The sequence below is a fragment of the Balaenoptera acutorostrata genome, chromosome 4, assembly GCF_949987535.1.
Source record: "Balaenoptera acutorostrata chromosome 4, mBalAcu1.1, whole genome shotgun sequence".
Classification (NCBI taxonomy): Eukaryota; Metazoa; Chordata; class Mammalia; order Artiodactyla; family Balaenopteridae; genus Balaenoptera; species Balaenoptera acutorostrata.
The window spans coordinates 85485384-85501378 of NC_080067.1; the positions used below are offsets into that span (position 1 = coordinate 85485384).

General features: G+C 41.2%; 1 protein-coding gene across 1 annotated transcript; it reads left to right on the forward strand.

The window, feature by feature from the left end:
- The first annotated feature begins 362 nt into the window (after positions 1-362).
- On the forward strand, positions 363-7681 carry LOC103000548 (cytochrome c oxidase copper chaperone). The gene is made up of 3 exons (XM_007181874.3): positions 363-597; positions 2747-2835; positions 7546-7681. The coding sequence occupies exons 1-2, from the start codon at positions 491-493 to the stop codon at positions 2829-2831; spliced, it is 192 nt and encodes a 63-aa protein (XP_007181936.1). The 5' UTR covers positions 363-490; the 3' UTR covers positions 2832-2835; positions 7546-7681.
- Positions 7682-15995: the final 8314 nt, after the last annotated feature.

Here is a 15995-nt window from a genome sequence, read left to right on the forward strand (position 1 = left end):
ACAATAAAAAGGCAGATAATGCTGAGCATAAAATACTGGGAACTAATCTGATATTCAAGAGGAACTGGCTTTCGCTAGTGGTTTCTTTTGTTTGGCATGGACAAGTCATTTCACCTTCTCGGGCTTCGGTTTTCGACATTCGTGGTGGGTGTAGGGTTGAGATATCTCCGAGTAACCTTCCTACTTTCATCCTTTGTGGGGCCTCCCCAAGTTGATTTACAAACTCGCAGCACTTTCATCTCGCCTCTCTGCGCCTGCGCCGAAGAGGCGCTCTCGCGTTAATGGCTTCATTTTGCCTCTTCTGCGCACGCGCCTTTTTCCCTTTTTAATCCCTTCTTCTCCTTCCCCCCCACCCCCAATTGTCAGAGGGAGGTAGGACTTCCTGTTCTTTTCACAGCGACTACCGGAAGTGATTGCGGGTAATCGGCGGCGTTTGCGGAGGCTGGATAGTTTAGGGTGTCTGTACTAGTTGCTGCTTTTGGCGCGAAAAATGCCGGGTCTGGCGGCCGCAAGCCCTGCCCCATCTGAGTCGCAGGAGAAGAAGCCTCTGAAGCCCTGCTGCGCCTGCCCGGAGACCAAGAAGGCGCGCGATGCGTGGTCAGTGCGCAGCCAGGGAGGGGGCGGCCGGCAGGCTCCGCGCGCTGCGTTCGGGCGCCTCTGCCCGGCGTGGAGCTGGTCGTGGCCCTCGCTTTGTCGTGCGGCGCTCTTGAGGGTTGTAGAGCCCGGTAGGCTTCGCAGTAAGCTGTCTGTAAACTGAGCCCGTAGCTCAGGCTGGGGAAACCTGAGGGGATTGGCGAGAGATCGGATTGACCCGGGCTCGCTTCGTCCGTTCCTTCTTTACTGCAAAGGGTTTCTGAGCATCTGTTATAGGTCAAGCACTGCCTTAGGTCCGAAGACGTAGAAATGGGTAAAGATGCTGCTTGATTTAAAGGAGCTTAAAGTTAATGGAGCATTAAAGTTAATGATTGCTGTACCAGGTTTGGCAGTATCAAAGAGTAAGTTTTCTGGTAATTTCTCCCAAAATTTAGACATAGTAGGACACAGGACAGGGTACGTTTCTTAACAGTAGGGAAGATCCCCTTAACCCCACCCCATTTAGATAGATGATTTAAAAATCAACCAGGCTATGACATAGGTGACATTATAGTGTTGAGAATAGTACATCTACAATACCATCAACCCGCAAAAGGTTTTGTTTGTTATTATTGTATACAGCTATTGTATACAGCAAGGACCCCCAACCGGGCTGCACAGCGAGCCATGGGTGAGTGAACCTTCATCTGCCGCTCCCCAGCTCCCCATTGCTCTCATTACAGCCTGAACCATTCCCCCATCACTCGCATTACAGCTTGAACCAACACCTACCCACCCCCCCACCCCGACCCTGTGGAAAAATTGTCTTCCACAAAACTGGTCCCTGGTGCCAAAAAGGTTGGGGACCGCTGGTATACAGCCTCTATTGTGGAACAAATCTCAGAAGAAATCTTCAGATAATGTGAATATACACCTCTCCCTCCAGCCCCTTTTTGTCCTCACATAGAAAGTGAAGAGATCATAAGTGGCATAGTGGGGGAATAAAGTTGTAGGAGCTCAGTGCTTTTTATTAATACTCAGTACTTTGCAAATAATACTGTGAAGGTAGAATTGAAAGACTACTATGATCGGTAACTATACTTACACACTTTAACAGTAAGTACTTATTGAACCTTCAGATATTATTGTATTATGATTAAGAGTCTGGGATCCAGTGTCAGGGTTTGAATTCTGGTCCACCAACCAGCTTTGTGACCTTGAGCAAATTATTTAACATATCTGCCTCATATCTGTAAAATGGTCCTAATAAAAGTATCTGCCTCCAGGATTACTGTGCTATAAGCCACATCAAGTGCCTAGCACAGTATTTACAGCATTCAGTAAACGATCAGGGAGGGCCAGCTATGATTTTCATAAGGAGCTTGCTATCCCAAGCAGACAGCCCTTAAAGTTATCGAAGGATACGTAGGATTTAGAAGGAAGGAGAACCTACCTTTCTTTAAATTACTTCTGCATCAATTACCTCTGACTGCTATGGCTTCTCCCCAAATATCTAGAGTCAGGAGTCAATTTTTTTTTTGTAGTTGAATTTGGCTTAACTTGATTCTTTGCTAAAATTACATTTTCAGGCCCTTAGAAATAAAGCTGTGTGGTCCTAGTCTTTCCTTTGTGAATTTTACAAGTAAAAAGTTCTTTGATTATCATGAGTGGGGCTCATCAGGCTGCTCTTGGCAGCCAAATGTTTTTTGCTCTTTGTGTTGGGTGTCTTGTGGTTAGAAGTAGATTTACTTAGATGTATTTGAATGTAGAGCAGAATCAAAAATTTAATTCCTCTGGGATAGGCAAAAAATTAAGCTCTTCTTTCTGTCCATTTAACGTTAACTTTTTATTCAGTTTATTTCATTATAGAGCGGTATTATTCCTTGGATATTGTCTAGAGGCAATATTTAATATGCATAATTATTTCTTCTAATCAGATTCCTCCATGCCCCCCCCCCAAAACTAGTTATCTGTGGGACATTTTCATGGGCAAGGAGTACCACAAGAGCCAATAAAACAAAACCATTTGGTATAATAGCATTTTTTAAAACTCCAGTTGTATTCAGTGAGATCCGTGTTCGGCCTCACTCCCCATCACTGTCTTGCATGCTTATTTACCACTAATGTGTTTAGTGCCTACTTTGTTAGATAACAAGTACATTTTGTTTTATAGCATCATTGAGAAAGGAGAAGAGAACTGTGGACACCTAATTGAGGCCCACAAGGAATGCATGAGAGCCCTGGGATTTAAGATATGAAATGGTGAGCACGCTACTGTCTTATTGGGAAGGTAATACATAGGCTGATTGCTTCAAATTTGTGTATTGCTTTGCTTTACAGATTTAGCGATCATTGGGCAACATTCTCTCTGAAAGGTAGTTCACCTGGTTAATCTAACATGCCTAAGTATCACTGGAAAGATAACGTCTCAGTTTCTAGTGTATGGAGTAAATGATGCTAATAAATTGAGAGGGGTGGGACTTCCCTGGCTGTCCGGTGGTTAAGACTCCACGCTTCCACTGCAGGGGACTTGGGTTTGATCTCTGGTTGGTAGGGATCCTGCATGATGCGTGGTGCAGCCAAAAAAAAAAAAAAAACTTAGAGGTGTTTGGTGGATTTGGGAAGGGGAGAATTAAGCTTTCAAGAAAGGGCTTGGCAAAAGCCTTTAGAGTTATGTTAGAGACAGAGGAATCATGGCTTAGGAAGTTCAAAATATTCAGTTGTCTGACTTAAAAGGGAAGTGTTCTCTATTTTTTGTTTCTAATCTTGTGAGTTTTTAGGAAGTGTTTTTAAATACGGAGTAGGCAGCTCATGGAAGCATTGCTTTCTGCAAAACAGAAATGGAATTGTTGCTGTTTCTTTTGTACCATGCTTTATTCTAATAAAACTAAAACCTCAGACCATTATTTGAAGAACTTTGAATTCAAATTTTAATGCTGAAAGTGACCTTAAGTGATGTGTATACAACAATACCACAAATAAATTATCTCCTTTTGTTTGGAACCTCTTCCTTCAGATAGCAACTTGACTTACTCCCTCACTTCAGATCTCTCTTCAGATCTGTCTTCAAGCCTCCTAATTGGAGAGGCTTTCCCTCAACATTCCATCTAAAATAGCATCCGTTCCCCATCACTCTATCCTGGCACTGTCCAGTAGAACTTTGTGTGATAATGAAAACATTCTGTGCCTGCACTCTACGGTATGGTAGCCACTAGCCATATGTGGCTGTGGAGCCCTTGAAATGTGGCTAGTAAAGCTGAGGAACTGAATTTTTTGTATGTTTGTTTTTTTATTTTAATAGCCACATGTGGCTAGTGGCTGGGCTACACCATTGCCTGCGTATTTTGTATTTATTAATCATCCGAATTGCTTTACTTCAATTAGAATGTAAGTTCTGAGACAGAAATTTTCTATTTACTCACTGGCATATCTCCAGGACCAGTAACAGTGCCTGGCACATAACAGGTGCTCAATAGAGGATTGTTAAATAAATCAACAAATGAGGAAACTAAGGCCTATAGATATGAAGTGACTTCCTGTAGGCAGGGTCAGAACTGGAACCTCTGTCTCCAGAGGCTCCCTCTGCTTGGTGCCCTTACTCCCCCATAAGATCCACACCACACCACCACTTACAACTTAATAATAGCTGAGAGATAATGCCAAAGCTACATACCAGTGTAGGAGTAATAGAGAGCCTGGCTTCTTTCCCTTCCACCTCTTTCCTGCCTCTTTGGAATTTTACATGTGGCCAGTCTTCCTCACTGAGCTGTGAAAAAGGAGGGATAAAGAACCTGTCCTCAGCTGATAAGAAGTATCACTGTGTAGTGGAAAACAGTCTAGGCTGGAAGTCCTGAGGCTTAACTTGGTTCTCCTGTTCTCTAGCTTAGCATGTGTTTTACTTTAGCTACATCTATATTCATCAAGACATTAATCCTATCTGGATTTCACTTTTTTCATTTATAAAAAGAGAACCATAATATATTTTGTGATTTTACACATGGTATGATATCTGTGTATACAGGATATACTTAAGTGCTGTTAAGATTAGATGGTTATTTAAAGAAATCCCATGGTGAATCATTTTGTAAAATAAGTAAATATGGTTGTGGGGAGCTATTCTTAAAAAGTATAACTACTGATTATTTCAAAAACATGAAATCTCAACATTTGTACATGATTTCCTTGTTCCTAATCTAACTTTCTTCCTAGTCAGTTTTGTTAGCTGTTGCTTAGGGTTAAGCCTGCCTTGATTAAAAAGGGTGATTTTTAAAAATGCTAATTTTTAGGAGCATCAGAAGTCTCTTGGACTTCATGTGGACCTCACAGGTGATAGAATTATTGCTATAACTAGCATATATTCACGAGGACCAGACGATATCATGGTTTTCTATGTTATTGGGACAGAGAGTAAGAGTGATTCCTGTGTACTTCATTTGTATGTAAAAGAAAATGCAAGAGCTTTGGGCTTAGAAGACCTGACCTTTAACTGATTGTACGATCTTGGGCAAGTCCTTAACTTTCTGAACCTTAGTTTTCTCATGTGTAAAGGAGAGAGAACAGTACATGACCAAACTACTTCATTAGAGTCATTATGATGATTAAATGATATATGTGTGAATAGGCTTTGTAAACTGTCAAAGGGAAACCAGAACAGAAGAGCCATATCTTGGAAGTCATGGATAGCAGACATTCTACTGAGGTCTGTTTAATATATGTCCTGATTATTTTTGAATCCTGGTTACAAAAAGAAGAATCTGAATCCACATAGGGCCTTTCTAAGAATTTAAAATAATCATTTTAAAATTTTCAGTATAATACTACTTTTGGAGGAGGAACAGGTGTTTGGATCTGCATTGGTCCCAGGTGTCCTATTTCCCTGGCCCCCATGGGGAAATGGAAGGACAGTGAAGTCAAAAAAAGACTTGCTCAAGTTAAGAGTGGATAGGTGGTGGCATTAAAACTAGAATCTAGGTCTTTCTTACTCTCCAAATCTCAAGCACTTTATACTTCACTCCCTGCACTTAATGAGATTTTATTCCAACATATTCATTTTTAGGATTACACATAGTCTTGAACTTCAATCCTAAAACTATTTTGAATGCTAATTACACAGACCTGTTGTTGAAATGCATAGGTGTATATAACTCAGTAACCAGGTCAGTGACTGTAGGGTAAAATCCAGTGCTACTGTCTGCACTGTTACAAGATAAACTTAACTAAATTGGTATTTCTTAGACTATTAGACCACATTTTTCTGAGGATAGCTTCAAAAGAAAAATATTTTGCAATCTTAGATATTCCCAGTAATGATCATGAAACTTCCTTAATTCGAAAACCTTTGTAGATTTTAATGTTATTTTCTAAATAAGATAGATCTTAATTGTACCTTGAATCCAGTAAACTGGACTTAGTATGAAAGTAAGTGTACCTTTATAATCACCCGAGGAATGTTTTCCAAAATTCACAAGCCTGAGCCCTGATCTGTACATGTTGACTCAGAAGCTCCTAGATAATTTTCAAGTGTCCTCCTCTTTAAGAACCACTGGTTTAAGCTGAAGACATAGTAGGGATAGTACTAAATATAAATTGTCTAAAGATTTAATAGCAGCAAAGGCAGAGACTTGAAAACTACTCCTAAGGAAAAACAGGGTGTGATGGTGGTGATTCTAGTCACTTCTAGCTTTTGACTGCTTCTTTTACTGAAAGAGAAACTAGAGGAACCTAAAACCTGCTTAGAAATGTAAAGAGGAAATGGCAGCTGGTATCTTTCTGCCTTTAGGAGCCAGGAGGAACCTAGAGAATCCAGCTTGGGGGCTAAAATCATTGAAAGAAATTAAAGGACCGTCACTGAGTGGTGGTGATACTCAGTATTTATTAAGCTTAACTGAACTTAATAGTTCACACACACAAAACGCACACAGAGACAACTGATGATGTATGAAAATATGATCCTGAGAGTCAAGAAAAAGGGTCATTTCTGCTATTTGAGCATTTATTCATTCAATAGATATCTATTGTTTAAAACTCTAGAAAATGCCAAGATGAGAAGACACAGGGTCTCTTCTGTCAAGGACTTTATACCCAGAGGCTTTCAGTGGGTAGCCCCTCCTGATGTATAGTAGCCGGTAACAAAAGCAGTAGCAATGCTATATAGACTGCTATCTGTTGAAATGTTGAGTGGCTTCATTTTTGCTTATCTTTAAGTGTATTCTTCCTTTGAGCCTTAGAAAAGGGAGAGTTTATATATTTACATTGTTGTTAAGGCTTATCTTCTTTTCTAAACCAAATGCAGGGAATAGCTAGGTGAGGGAAGCGCTTGAATTAGACTTGAAGAGTTGGCTAGCCCAAATCACTCAGTTACCTTTATGGCATTGTTCCTGTCTTCTGGGATAGGGGGTGGGGGTGGGGGTAGGGGTGTCGTGGCTGCCAGCTGTCTGGAGAGAAGCCTGGTACACCAGCAACCCCATCCTCTGCTGCTCTCCCTTTTTGATCTTTCCAAATTCATTTCAGAAGTGTTACCCTTACTTTGCCCTTGGGATTGAGTAACTTTCCACAGGAAATGCCTGTGTACAGAGCTGACCTTCTGCCTTCCACTTCATGGATCTTTGCCAAACACTTGAGTCAGAACGGAGGGGGCTACAGGTCTCGTCTCTTTAGTATCTGCAAAAGTAAACTCCCTTAGTCTTTTGTGGAAGATGTTTTTGAGAAAATAAATGTGTAGTTTTTACTTCAACAAAGACTTTAAAGGTTAAACCTTGTAATGGATTAAACAGTTTCTGTGATGTTTTTATTTAAACAGAACTAGAATTTTAACATGTGGATCTTTTATTTCATGACTGGTTTAGAATAATTGTGGCAGTTAGTTAATAGTCCTCAGCTGAGGCACTCATTTCTAGCATCTTAATTCCCTGACTCCACAGGTCTGACATGATGCTTGAAACCTGACTTTCTAAAATACATCTTTTTCTGCAGGTGGTCTGCTCTGGGAATGAATAATTCCTGAAAAATGAAGAAGATTTAATAACTTTGGGAGCTCTTTGATGAACATTGATAAATTAAAAAGTATTTATAACTTATTAAAAAAAAAGAATATCCCTGGTCAAAAGTCTTCAGGTGTGTTTCTTTTTGTGTTCCTCACATGGCGTTTATGTATTTATTTTTCTTAAAGAATACCTGTGGCCATAATTCAAAAAGAGTTATGTACCACAATGTTCATTGCAGTTCTGTTTACAATAGCCAGGACATGGAAGCAACCTAAGTGTCCATCAACAGACGAATGGATAAAGAAGATGTGGTACATATATACAATGGAATATTACTCAGCCATAAAAAGAAATGAAATTGAGTTATTTGTAGTGAGATGGATGGACCTAGAGACTGTCATACAGAGTGAAGTAAGTCAGAAAGAGAAAAATAAATACCGTATGCTAACATATATGGAATCTTAAAAAAAAAAAAAAGGTTCTGAAGAACCTAGGGGCAGGATGGGAATAAAGACGCAGATATAGAGAATGGACTTGGGGACACGGGGAGGGGGAAGGGTAAGCTGGGACGAAGTGAGAGAGTAGCATGGACTTACATATACTACCAAAATAGCTAGTGGGAAGCAGCCGCATAGCACAGGGAGATCAGCTCGGTGCTCTGTGACCACCTAGAGGGGTGGGATAGGGAGGGTGGGAGGGAGACGACGCAAGAACGAGGAGATATGAGGATATATGTATATGTATAGCTGATTCACTTTGTTATAAAGCAGAAACTAACATACCATGGTAAAGCAATTATATTCCAATAAAGACATTTAAAAAAAAAAAAACCTGTGGGTTCCTCATCTGTGGATTCGACCAAACTTAGATCAAAAATATTGGGAGGGGGGGCTTGCCTGGTCGCGCAGTGGTTGAGAATCTGCCTGCCAATGCAGGGGACACGGGTTCGAGCCCTGGTCTGGGAAGATCCCACATGCTGCGGAGCAACTAGGCCCGTGAGCCACCACTACTGAGCCTGCGCGTCTGTAGCCTGTGCTCCGCAACGGGAGAGGCCGCGACAGTGAGAGGCCCGCGCACCGCGATGAAGAGTGGCCCCCGCTCGCCACAACTGGAGAAAGCCCTCGCACAGAAACGAAGACCCAACACAGCCAAAAATAAATAAATAAATAAATTTAAGAAATTCTCCCCTCAATTAAAAAAAAATATATATATAGGGGGGTGGGGGTGGGTGAATTCCAGTAAAACTTGAGTTTGCTGCTTTTTCAACTATTTACATAGTATTTACAACTGTTTACATTGTATTTACAAGTATTTGCATAACATTTACATTTTATTATGTATTGTAAGTGATCAGGAGATGATTTAAAGTATATAGGAGGATATGCTTAAGTTATATAGAAAAACTACACCATTTTATCAATATATAAGGGACTTGAGCAAATGCAGAGTTCAGTATCCACAGGGGTCCTGGAACCAATCGCCCAGGATCCTGAGGGATGACTGTGGTATAAACAAATCTTGTAATACAAGCCCTGTGGTCCTATTAGCTGCTTATGAGCTAATGAGACAATTGGTCATATTCTGTCTTCAAGTAAATGGAGCTTTAGATCTCAACAACAAAAGACACTGAGAAACATAAATAAGTGAATATGTAGGGTTCATGTATCACGATTGGAAAATTGCTTCTTACAAAAGAGCTGAACTAAAATGTTCCGTAAGATTCCTTCCTAGTTAATTAAGAGCATGGCTTCAAAGTGTGACAGACTTAAGTTCAACAGCTGGCTATGTGACCTCAAGCAAGTCAGTCAACCGTTTGTGTCTTTCTCATCTGAAAGAAAAAAACAGGGAGAGTAGCAATACCTAAGTTACAAGATTGTGCTTACGCACTGAAATGGTGTACATAAAGCATTTGGCACAGTAACATTCAGTGTTACTAACATTCTAATTCTTTGAGTCTGTATTCATATTTTTCACTTTAATATTTGTTTGGATGTAGAGTTTTTATTTTATTGATAGTAAGCACTTTATAGTTTTCAGAGCATTCTTTTAGGGTGAAGAATAGAATCTTGGACTCCTAAGGCAGATGATGTGAACCAACTTTCCACCCAATACAGATCCTTGGCAGATGGTTATCCAGATTCTGCTTGAATATGTCCTGGGACTACAAAAGGAAAAAAAAAAGAAAATCCCTAACCTTATCATCTCCCAATGTTAATTTTTGCTGTTCCAAACTTTTATTATACATTTTTCTAAAACAAAAAGTTAGATCATTTTTCTATACTACATATTTTTAATGCAATCACAATATTAATTGCCTTTTCCCCTTAATGTATTTTACTACCTGTGAGTTCAGTTCTACAATATGAGTTGTAGTAGCTATGTATAAATCTACTCTATGGCTTACCAATTCCCTATCTACATACATTCAACAATCAAATGTTTTATAGAATGCCTGCTGTGTGTCAAATACCCTTCTAGGAATTGGGTCTCAGAATTGAACAGGATACATACCAGATACCTAAATTATTTCTGATTTTAAAATACATTGTTTTGCTGGCTGGTTTTATGGAAACATGTAAGGAAGAAAGAAAGAAGTCACCTGAGGGATTTCCCTGGTGGCGCAGTGGTTAAGAATCCGCCTGCCAATGCAGGGGACACGGGTTCGAGCCCTGGGCCGGGAAGATCCCACATGCCGTGGAGCAACTAAGCATGCAAGCCACAACTACTGAGCCTGTTCTGTAGAGCCTGCGAGCCACAACTACTGAAGCCCACACGCCTAGAGCCCGTGCTCCGCAACAAGAGAAGCCACCGCAATGAGAAGCCCGCGCACCGCAACGAAGAGCAGCCCCGCTCGCCGCAACCAGAGAAAGCCCGCACGCAGCAACGAAGACCCAACACAGCCAAAAATAAATAAATAAATAAATAAAATTTAAAAAAAAAAAAAAAAAAAAAAAAGAAGTCACCTGAAATCCCACCAGTCTACAATAGGGCCACTTCTTGGTGACCTTGCCATTTATCTCTTTCTGCATGTATGTTCACTTTTTATTTTTTTGCTACTCCATTATAATACTGAAATGGAAGTTTCTATAGGAAAGTCTTTACAAGTGTCTTTACTAATCATTTAACTAAGGATGGGCCAGAGTTTTCAAGGCTTTGAATGAGTACTGCCTGACTGATCTCTAGAAAGGGGGTGCCCATTTATAATACCTTAATACCTGTGGGTGCCTGTTTCCCTAAGCTCTTAGCAAGGTTAATTTGTTTCAGCCTTTGCCAGTTTGATACCCTCACCTGATTTGTAAAGAATTAACACACCCTTCTTGACATCGGCCATAGTTAAAAGTACATCTCACAAGACCCTCTGCCCACCCTTCTCTAGTGCTTAAGCCTTCCCAGGAATCATGTGCAGCATTTTGGTACTAACAGTAATAGATGTCACCACAATAATTTGAAAAATGAAGAACTTAGCTTCCTAATAGGTGATCACCACATTCTGACCACCACATACCTCTTTGCTAAGCCCCTGCTATTCACAATACATCCCCAAATCTCAGTACAGATACATTCACACTATTCTCTATAATTAGTTCCCTTCGTCTAACGTGAAACATTTGCCTTGAAGGTTGATAAGAACAGGACCATGTCCCTAAGCAAGATCTCCATTAGGTTAACTATACCTTCTGCAGGTCTGATGTGAGGCTGATGGAGAAACTGTAATCCCCATTTTACAGGTGAGTACAGGCACTCAGGTTAAGGAAGTTGCTCTGGTTAAATATCTGGTGAACTGGGATGTGAGTCTTGGTCATTAGAGTTCAAGCCCAAAAGCCCAATGTTCTTTCCTGTACCAGGTGTCTAATATAAACATCATATATTCATAGTTGTAAATTCATTTATTCACTCAGTACATATTTAGTGAAGGCTTATTATGTGCAAGGAACTGCCCTAAGTGTTGAGTATTTATGTGTGAACCAGACATATCCCCTGTCCTCAAGAATAGAGGCTGCTTGACTCAACATTTACTGAGGACAGAGTAAATGCCAACTATGTGCTAAGTAGTGAACAAAGATTAGTAAGACATGGCCTGCTCTCAAAGAGCTTATATTCTGGTGGATATATGTATATAAGCTATAAAAATATAAAGTTGAATATTCAGTGCTATGATAAATATTTTCCTTAAAAGAGTGCATGTGTGACTATACCCAGTGTTTCTTTAGCTATTATAAACTGCTAGATGGTAGTTCTATCTGTGTTAATTATGGTGCTTTTGACAGCTAAGTAATACAAAATCCTCATCAAGGGAAACACATAACTGGCAGTCCAGGGTTAGGGAGAGCTCTAGATGCAATGATATCAAGGCTCAGTGGTGCCATCCAAGACTCAAGTTACTTTCATCTCAGAGCTCTCTCCTAGGACTAATGAAGCTAATAATGTACTTTCTTGTTCAAGTGCAGCAGAGGAAAGAGAAATCATTCCTAAGGCATGAAGTCCCCACACCCACCCACCCCCCCTTTTTTTTGGTCTGATTGAGCCAAATTAGGTTATGTGTATTTTTATGGACCAATAATAATTGTCAACAGAATGCCTTTTGCTGACTGGCTTAAACGGGATTTCCTCCTTGGATCCATGTGTAGGTGAGATATCAGAACAAAACTGGAATTCTGTTACAAGGAGGAAGTGGTAAATGGTAAATGGGTATTGAGTAGACAACCAACTTTGCACTAAATCATCGTGTTCACTTAACAACCAAGTCATCCTGAATGGTCAGATTGAGTTTCAAGGAGCAGTTCCTCTCAGTTTACTCAGACTTTTGAGAGAAAATTATTGGTAGCAAATAACAAGTCATATGACGTTCAGTTTTCATAGAATAAAACAATCAGCAGATGTTTGGAGAACTGTTGGTTGAATAGTAGTCCTTACGGAGATCCTTAGGGAGATCGGAATCTGAATGCCTTCAACTGCGAGTACCAGAATACCCAACTACAGAGACTTAAGTAATAAATGTAATTTATCTCCTGTCATAAAGTCTGAAGGTTGAAAGTTTCAGGTTTGAGACAATGGCTCAGTGATACTTTGAAGAACCAAGGCTTGTTCTATTTTTCTCCTCTTTAACCTTCTCATCCTTAGGCCTATCCTATCTCATGGGTACAGTGGCTTCAAACATTACATCATCATACAACTGTATTCAAGCCAGGATGAAAGGTAGTAGCCTTCCTTACTGTCTCTATCAGGGAGTATACGTTTCCCCAGATACTCCCACACACGTGTCCTCTTATGTCTCATTGGTCACATGTCCACTCCTAAACTAGTTGCCATTGTGGGGAATGGGATATCGTGCTTGGATTTGACCAGTCTTTTTTTTTTTTAACTTGGAAGTCTTTTTGATACCAGTTTTTATTGTTTTTTAAAAAATATTTATTTATTTATTTGGTTGTACCGGGTCTCAGTTGCAGCAGGTGGGCTCCTTAGTTGTGGCATGCGAACTCTTAGTTGCAGCATGCATGTGGGATCTATTTCCCTGACCAGGAATCGAACCCGGGCCCCCCGCATTGGGAGCTCGGAGTCTTATCCATTGCACCACCAGGGAAGTCCCTTGACCAGTCTTATTTCAGGCCCTGGCAACTGGGAGAGAAGCCCACCCTCCTTTACATATCGCCCAAGCAAAATCAGAGTTCCATAAACTGGGGGAAAAAGGAGAAATGGATAAGGAACCAGTAGTGTCTGCCTAAGATCAACTCAGCAGTATGTGTCCAATGCCTAGAATCATGCCTGTGTTCTATTTTAATAACTATATTAGGAAAGCATTAAAAGCATCAAGCCCAGTGTTTCTCAAACTACCTGTGGTGAAACTACATGTTGTTTCTCAAACTACCTGTGGTGAAACTACATGTAGTTTCTCAAACTATAAGTAGTAAACTACTACTACTTTAATTTTTTCCAATTCACAGACTAATAAATTTCCTGTCAAACTGTATAAAGATGTCTTAAGTTCTCTCAGTTTCTGTCCATATCTCATCATGGACCAGTAACAGCTCTCGGGCCAGCCATGGTCCATGACCACTCTTGGAGAGATGGTGTAGCCGGCTGACTTCGTAATCTGGCCCCGGCCTGCCTCTCATGCCTCGTGCCCTGCTGCTCCCTTTGATTCACTGGTAACAAACTGTTCTCCGTTACCAGAATATGCCATGTATTTTCATTTTACTTCTGGACTTGACTTCACATTCTGTTCTCCCTTCCTGGAATGCCCTCCCCTAGCTGGGGAACACCTACTCAGCTTTTTAAACCAGCTTAAATGTCATCTTCCCTTGTGATGTTTTTCCTGAATTCTTTGCTCCCCTATCAGTGCTTCCTTTGAACCCCTTCCTATCTCATGGTTGTGGTAGCTTCAGGCATTATATCATCACACAACTGTATTCAAGCCAGGCTGAAAGGTAGCAGGCCTCCTTACTGTCTCCACTAGGGAGTAGACTTCTTCCAGAAGCTCCCTGACACATTCTCTTATGTCTCATTGGTCACATGCCCAATAAGTGTATTTTTTGGGTTGTAGTTCTTTCTGGGTCAGTCTCCTTCACTCATTGTCTTCCTCATCTTCTACCCCCAGTTCCTGGCACACATACTTTGTCCTAAGTAAATGCTTATTCAATAGAATTGACTCAACAAATGATGTGACTTCTGTGTCTTTCCTTTTATTCTCCCCAAATATTTTCTACCGTGCTTCTGCCTGCGTATTTGTGGCTTTCCTTATAAGAACATTCCATTTTGACACACACTTTTTTCTTTCCTCTTCTATCAAACCTGGTTTTAAAAACAAAGATACAGCTTTTCACTGTATTCCTGTCATAGGTCCCACCCCACAGGCATCACTGTCACTGTCACTACAGGCAGCATGTGGGGTTTATGCCACCCCAGCGGCATACTCAAATCCCTGGTAGCAATGAATGAGCCTGCATATGGACACATATTAACTCCCCAAAGTACCTGGCAAGGTGGTACAGCACAGAAAACATACAATTTAGAGTCACAATGACCTAGGCTTTAGCCCCTATTCACATACTATCTCTGTCACCTTGGGGATGTTCCTTAACCTCTCTGAGCTTGTTTCTTTCATTAAAAATAAAGTATCATGGGGAGACATGAGGAAACAATAACTGCTTGATAAATGTTAGTACCTTCTGCTCAGATGAGCACATTTGTGGATTGACAAAGAAGGCAGGCTGAGAGCAGCAGTCAGTTGGTCTGCCTGTCTCTTTAAGGGCTCAGGACCAGCCCATTGGTCAGGCTTGCTGAGAAAGATGACCTGCTTTGAAATTCTATCTTGGGCAGAGCCTTGGTTGTTTCTGTTCCTGTGCTTCTCATTTCCTTGCTCACAGCTGGCAGAGACAGCCACTCTGACAGCTCCGGGGGTGCATGACTAAGGTGGAGGGATGAGCAGCTGCTGCTTGCTACAGGGGGTGGCTTGGCCAGGGGGCAGGCAGGTGACAGAAAAGCAGCATATGGAAATCCCCAAACTCCACTGCTGAAATGACATCAAGGACCCAAATGGTTGCTGTGGGAAAGGCTGGGGCGAGGGCGGCGGGGTGGGGCACGGGGCCCTTCTCCAGGAGCTCTCTAGCTCTTTTCCTTTGCCACTGATTTTCCCCCTCAACGTTAGAAAAAAGGGAATAAGATGCACATTTGTTGGTTAGGTGATTGTAATTAAAGAAGAAAAAAACCAGCTTCTTTCAACATGCCGTACATTTTCACACCTCCGTGCCTATGCTTCTTCTGCTGTTCTCACCGCTAGAAATCCTCTTCTCCCTCTACCTGGCTAATTCAACCCCTGCACCCCAAATTCCTTGTTAGCACCTGTGTCTTCCTTCTTCAATGCCACCTTCCTTCTAGGCTGCCACCTCTCCTAAACTCAACTCAGTTACTATGCTTCCCACACTGAATTGAGGTTGTTTTTTGAGGTATCTCTCCCTTGATAGAGTGAAAGCTCTTGGGAATCTTTGATTCTCTAAGTGCTTGGCTCATAGCAGGCACTCAATGTGTGTTGAGTTGAAAACTTCTACTCCTCTGCATATTTGACAATTCCTAATTTCTCACTAATTTTAGTTAGGTTACTAGCAGTATAATAAAGGTCCCTATGGATTGAGCACTTGAATAGTTCTGGAAGGATACTGGGTGCCTCCACCCCCTGTCCCCGCCCCCATACCTCAGGGGCTGTAGGAGTAATGGTAATAAGGAAACAAAATCAAGGAGTCATGTGGAAGCCAGAGGGACATTTCTTAGTTTAGTGTTTGCATATTCACAGATTTCAAATTGATGACCCAAGGTAGACCCCAGGTTCATCCAGAAGTTCCTGAACGTCCTCAGACTTTCTGGGGGGAGTGGAGTTAGGAGTCATGGATCTCGTCCTGTATTTCCACTAACTGTGCAAACTACTTGGGACACAGCAGTAAGTCT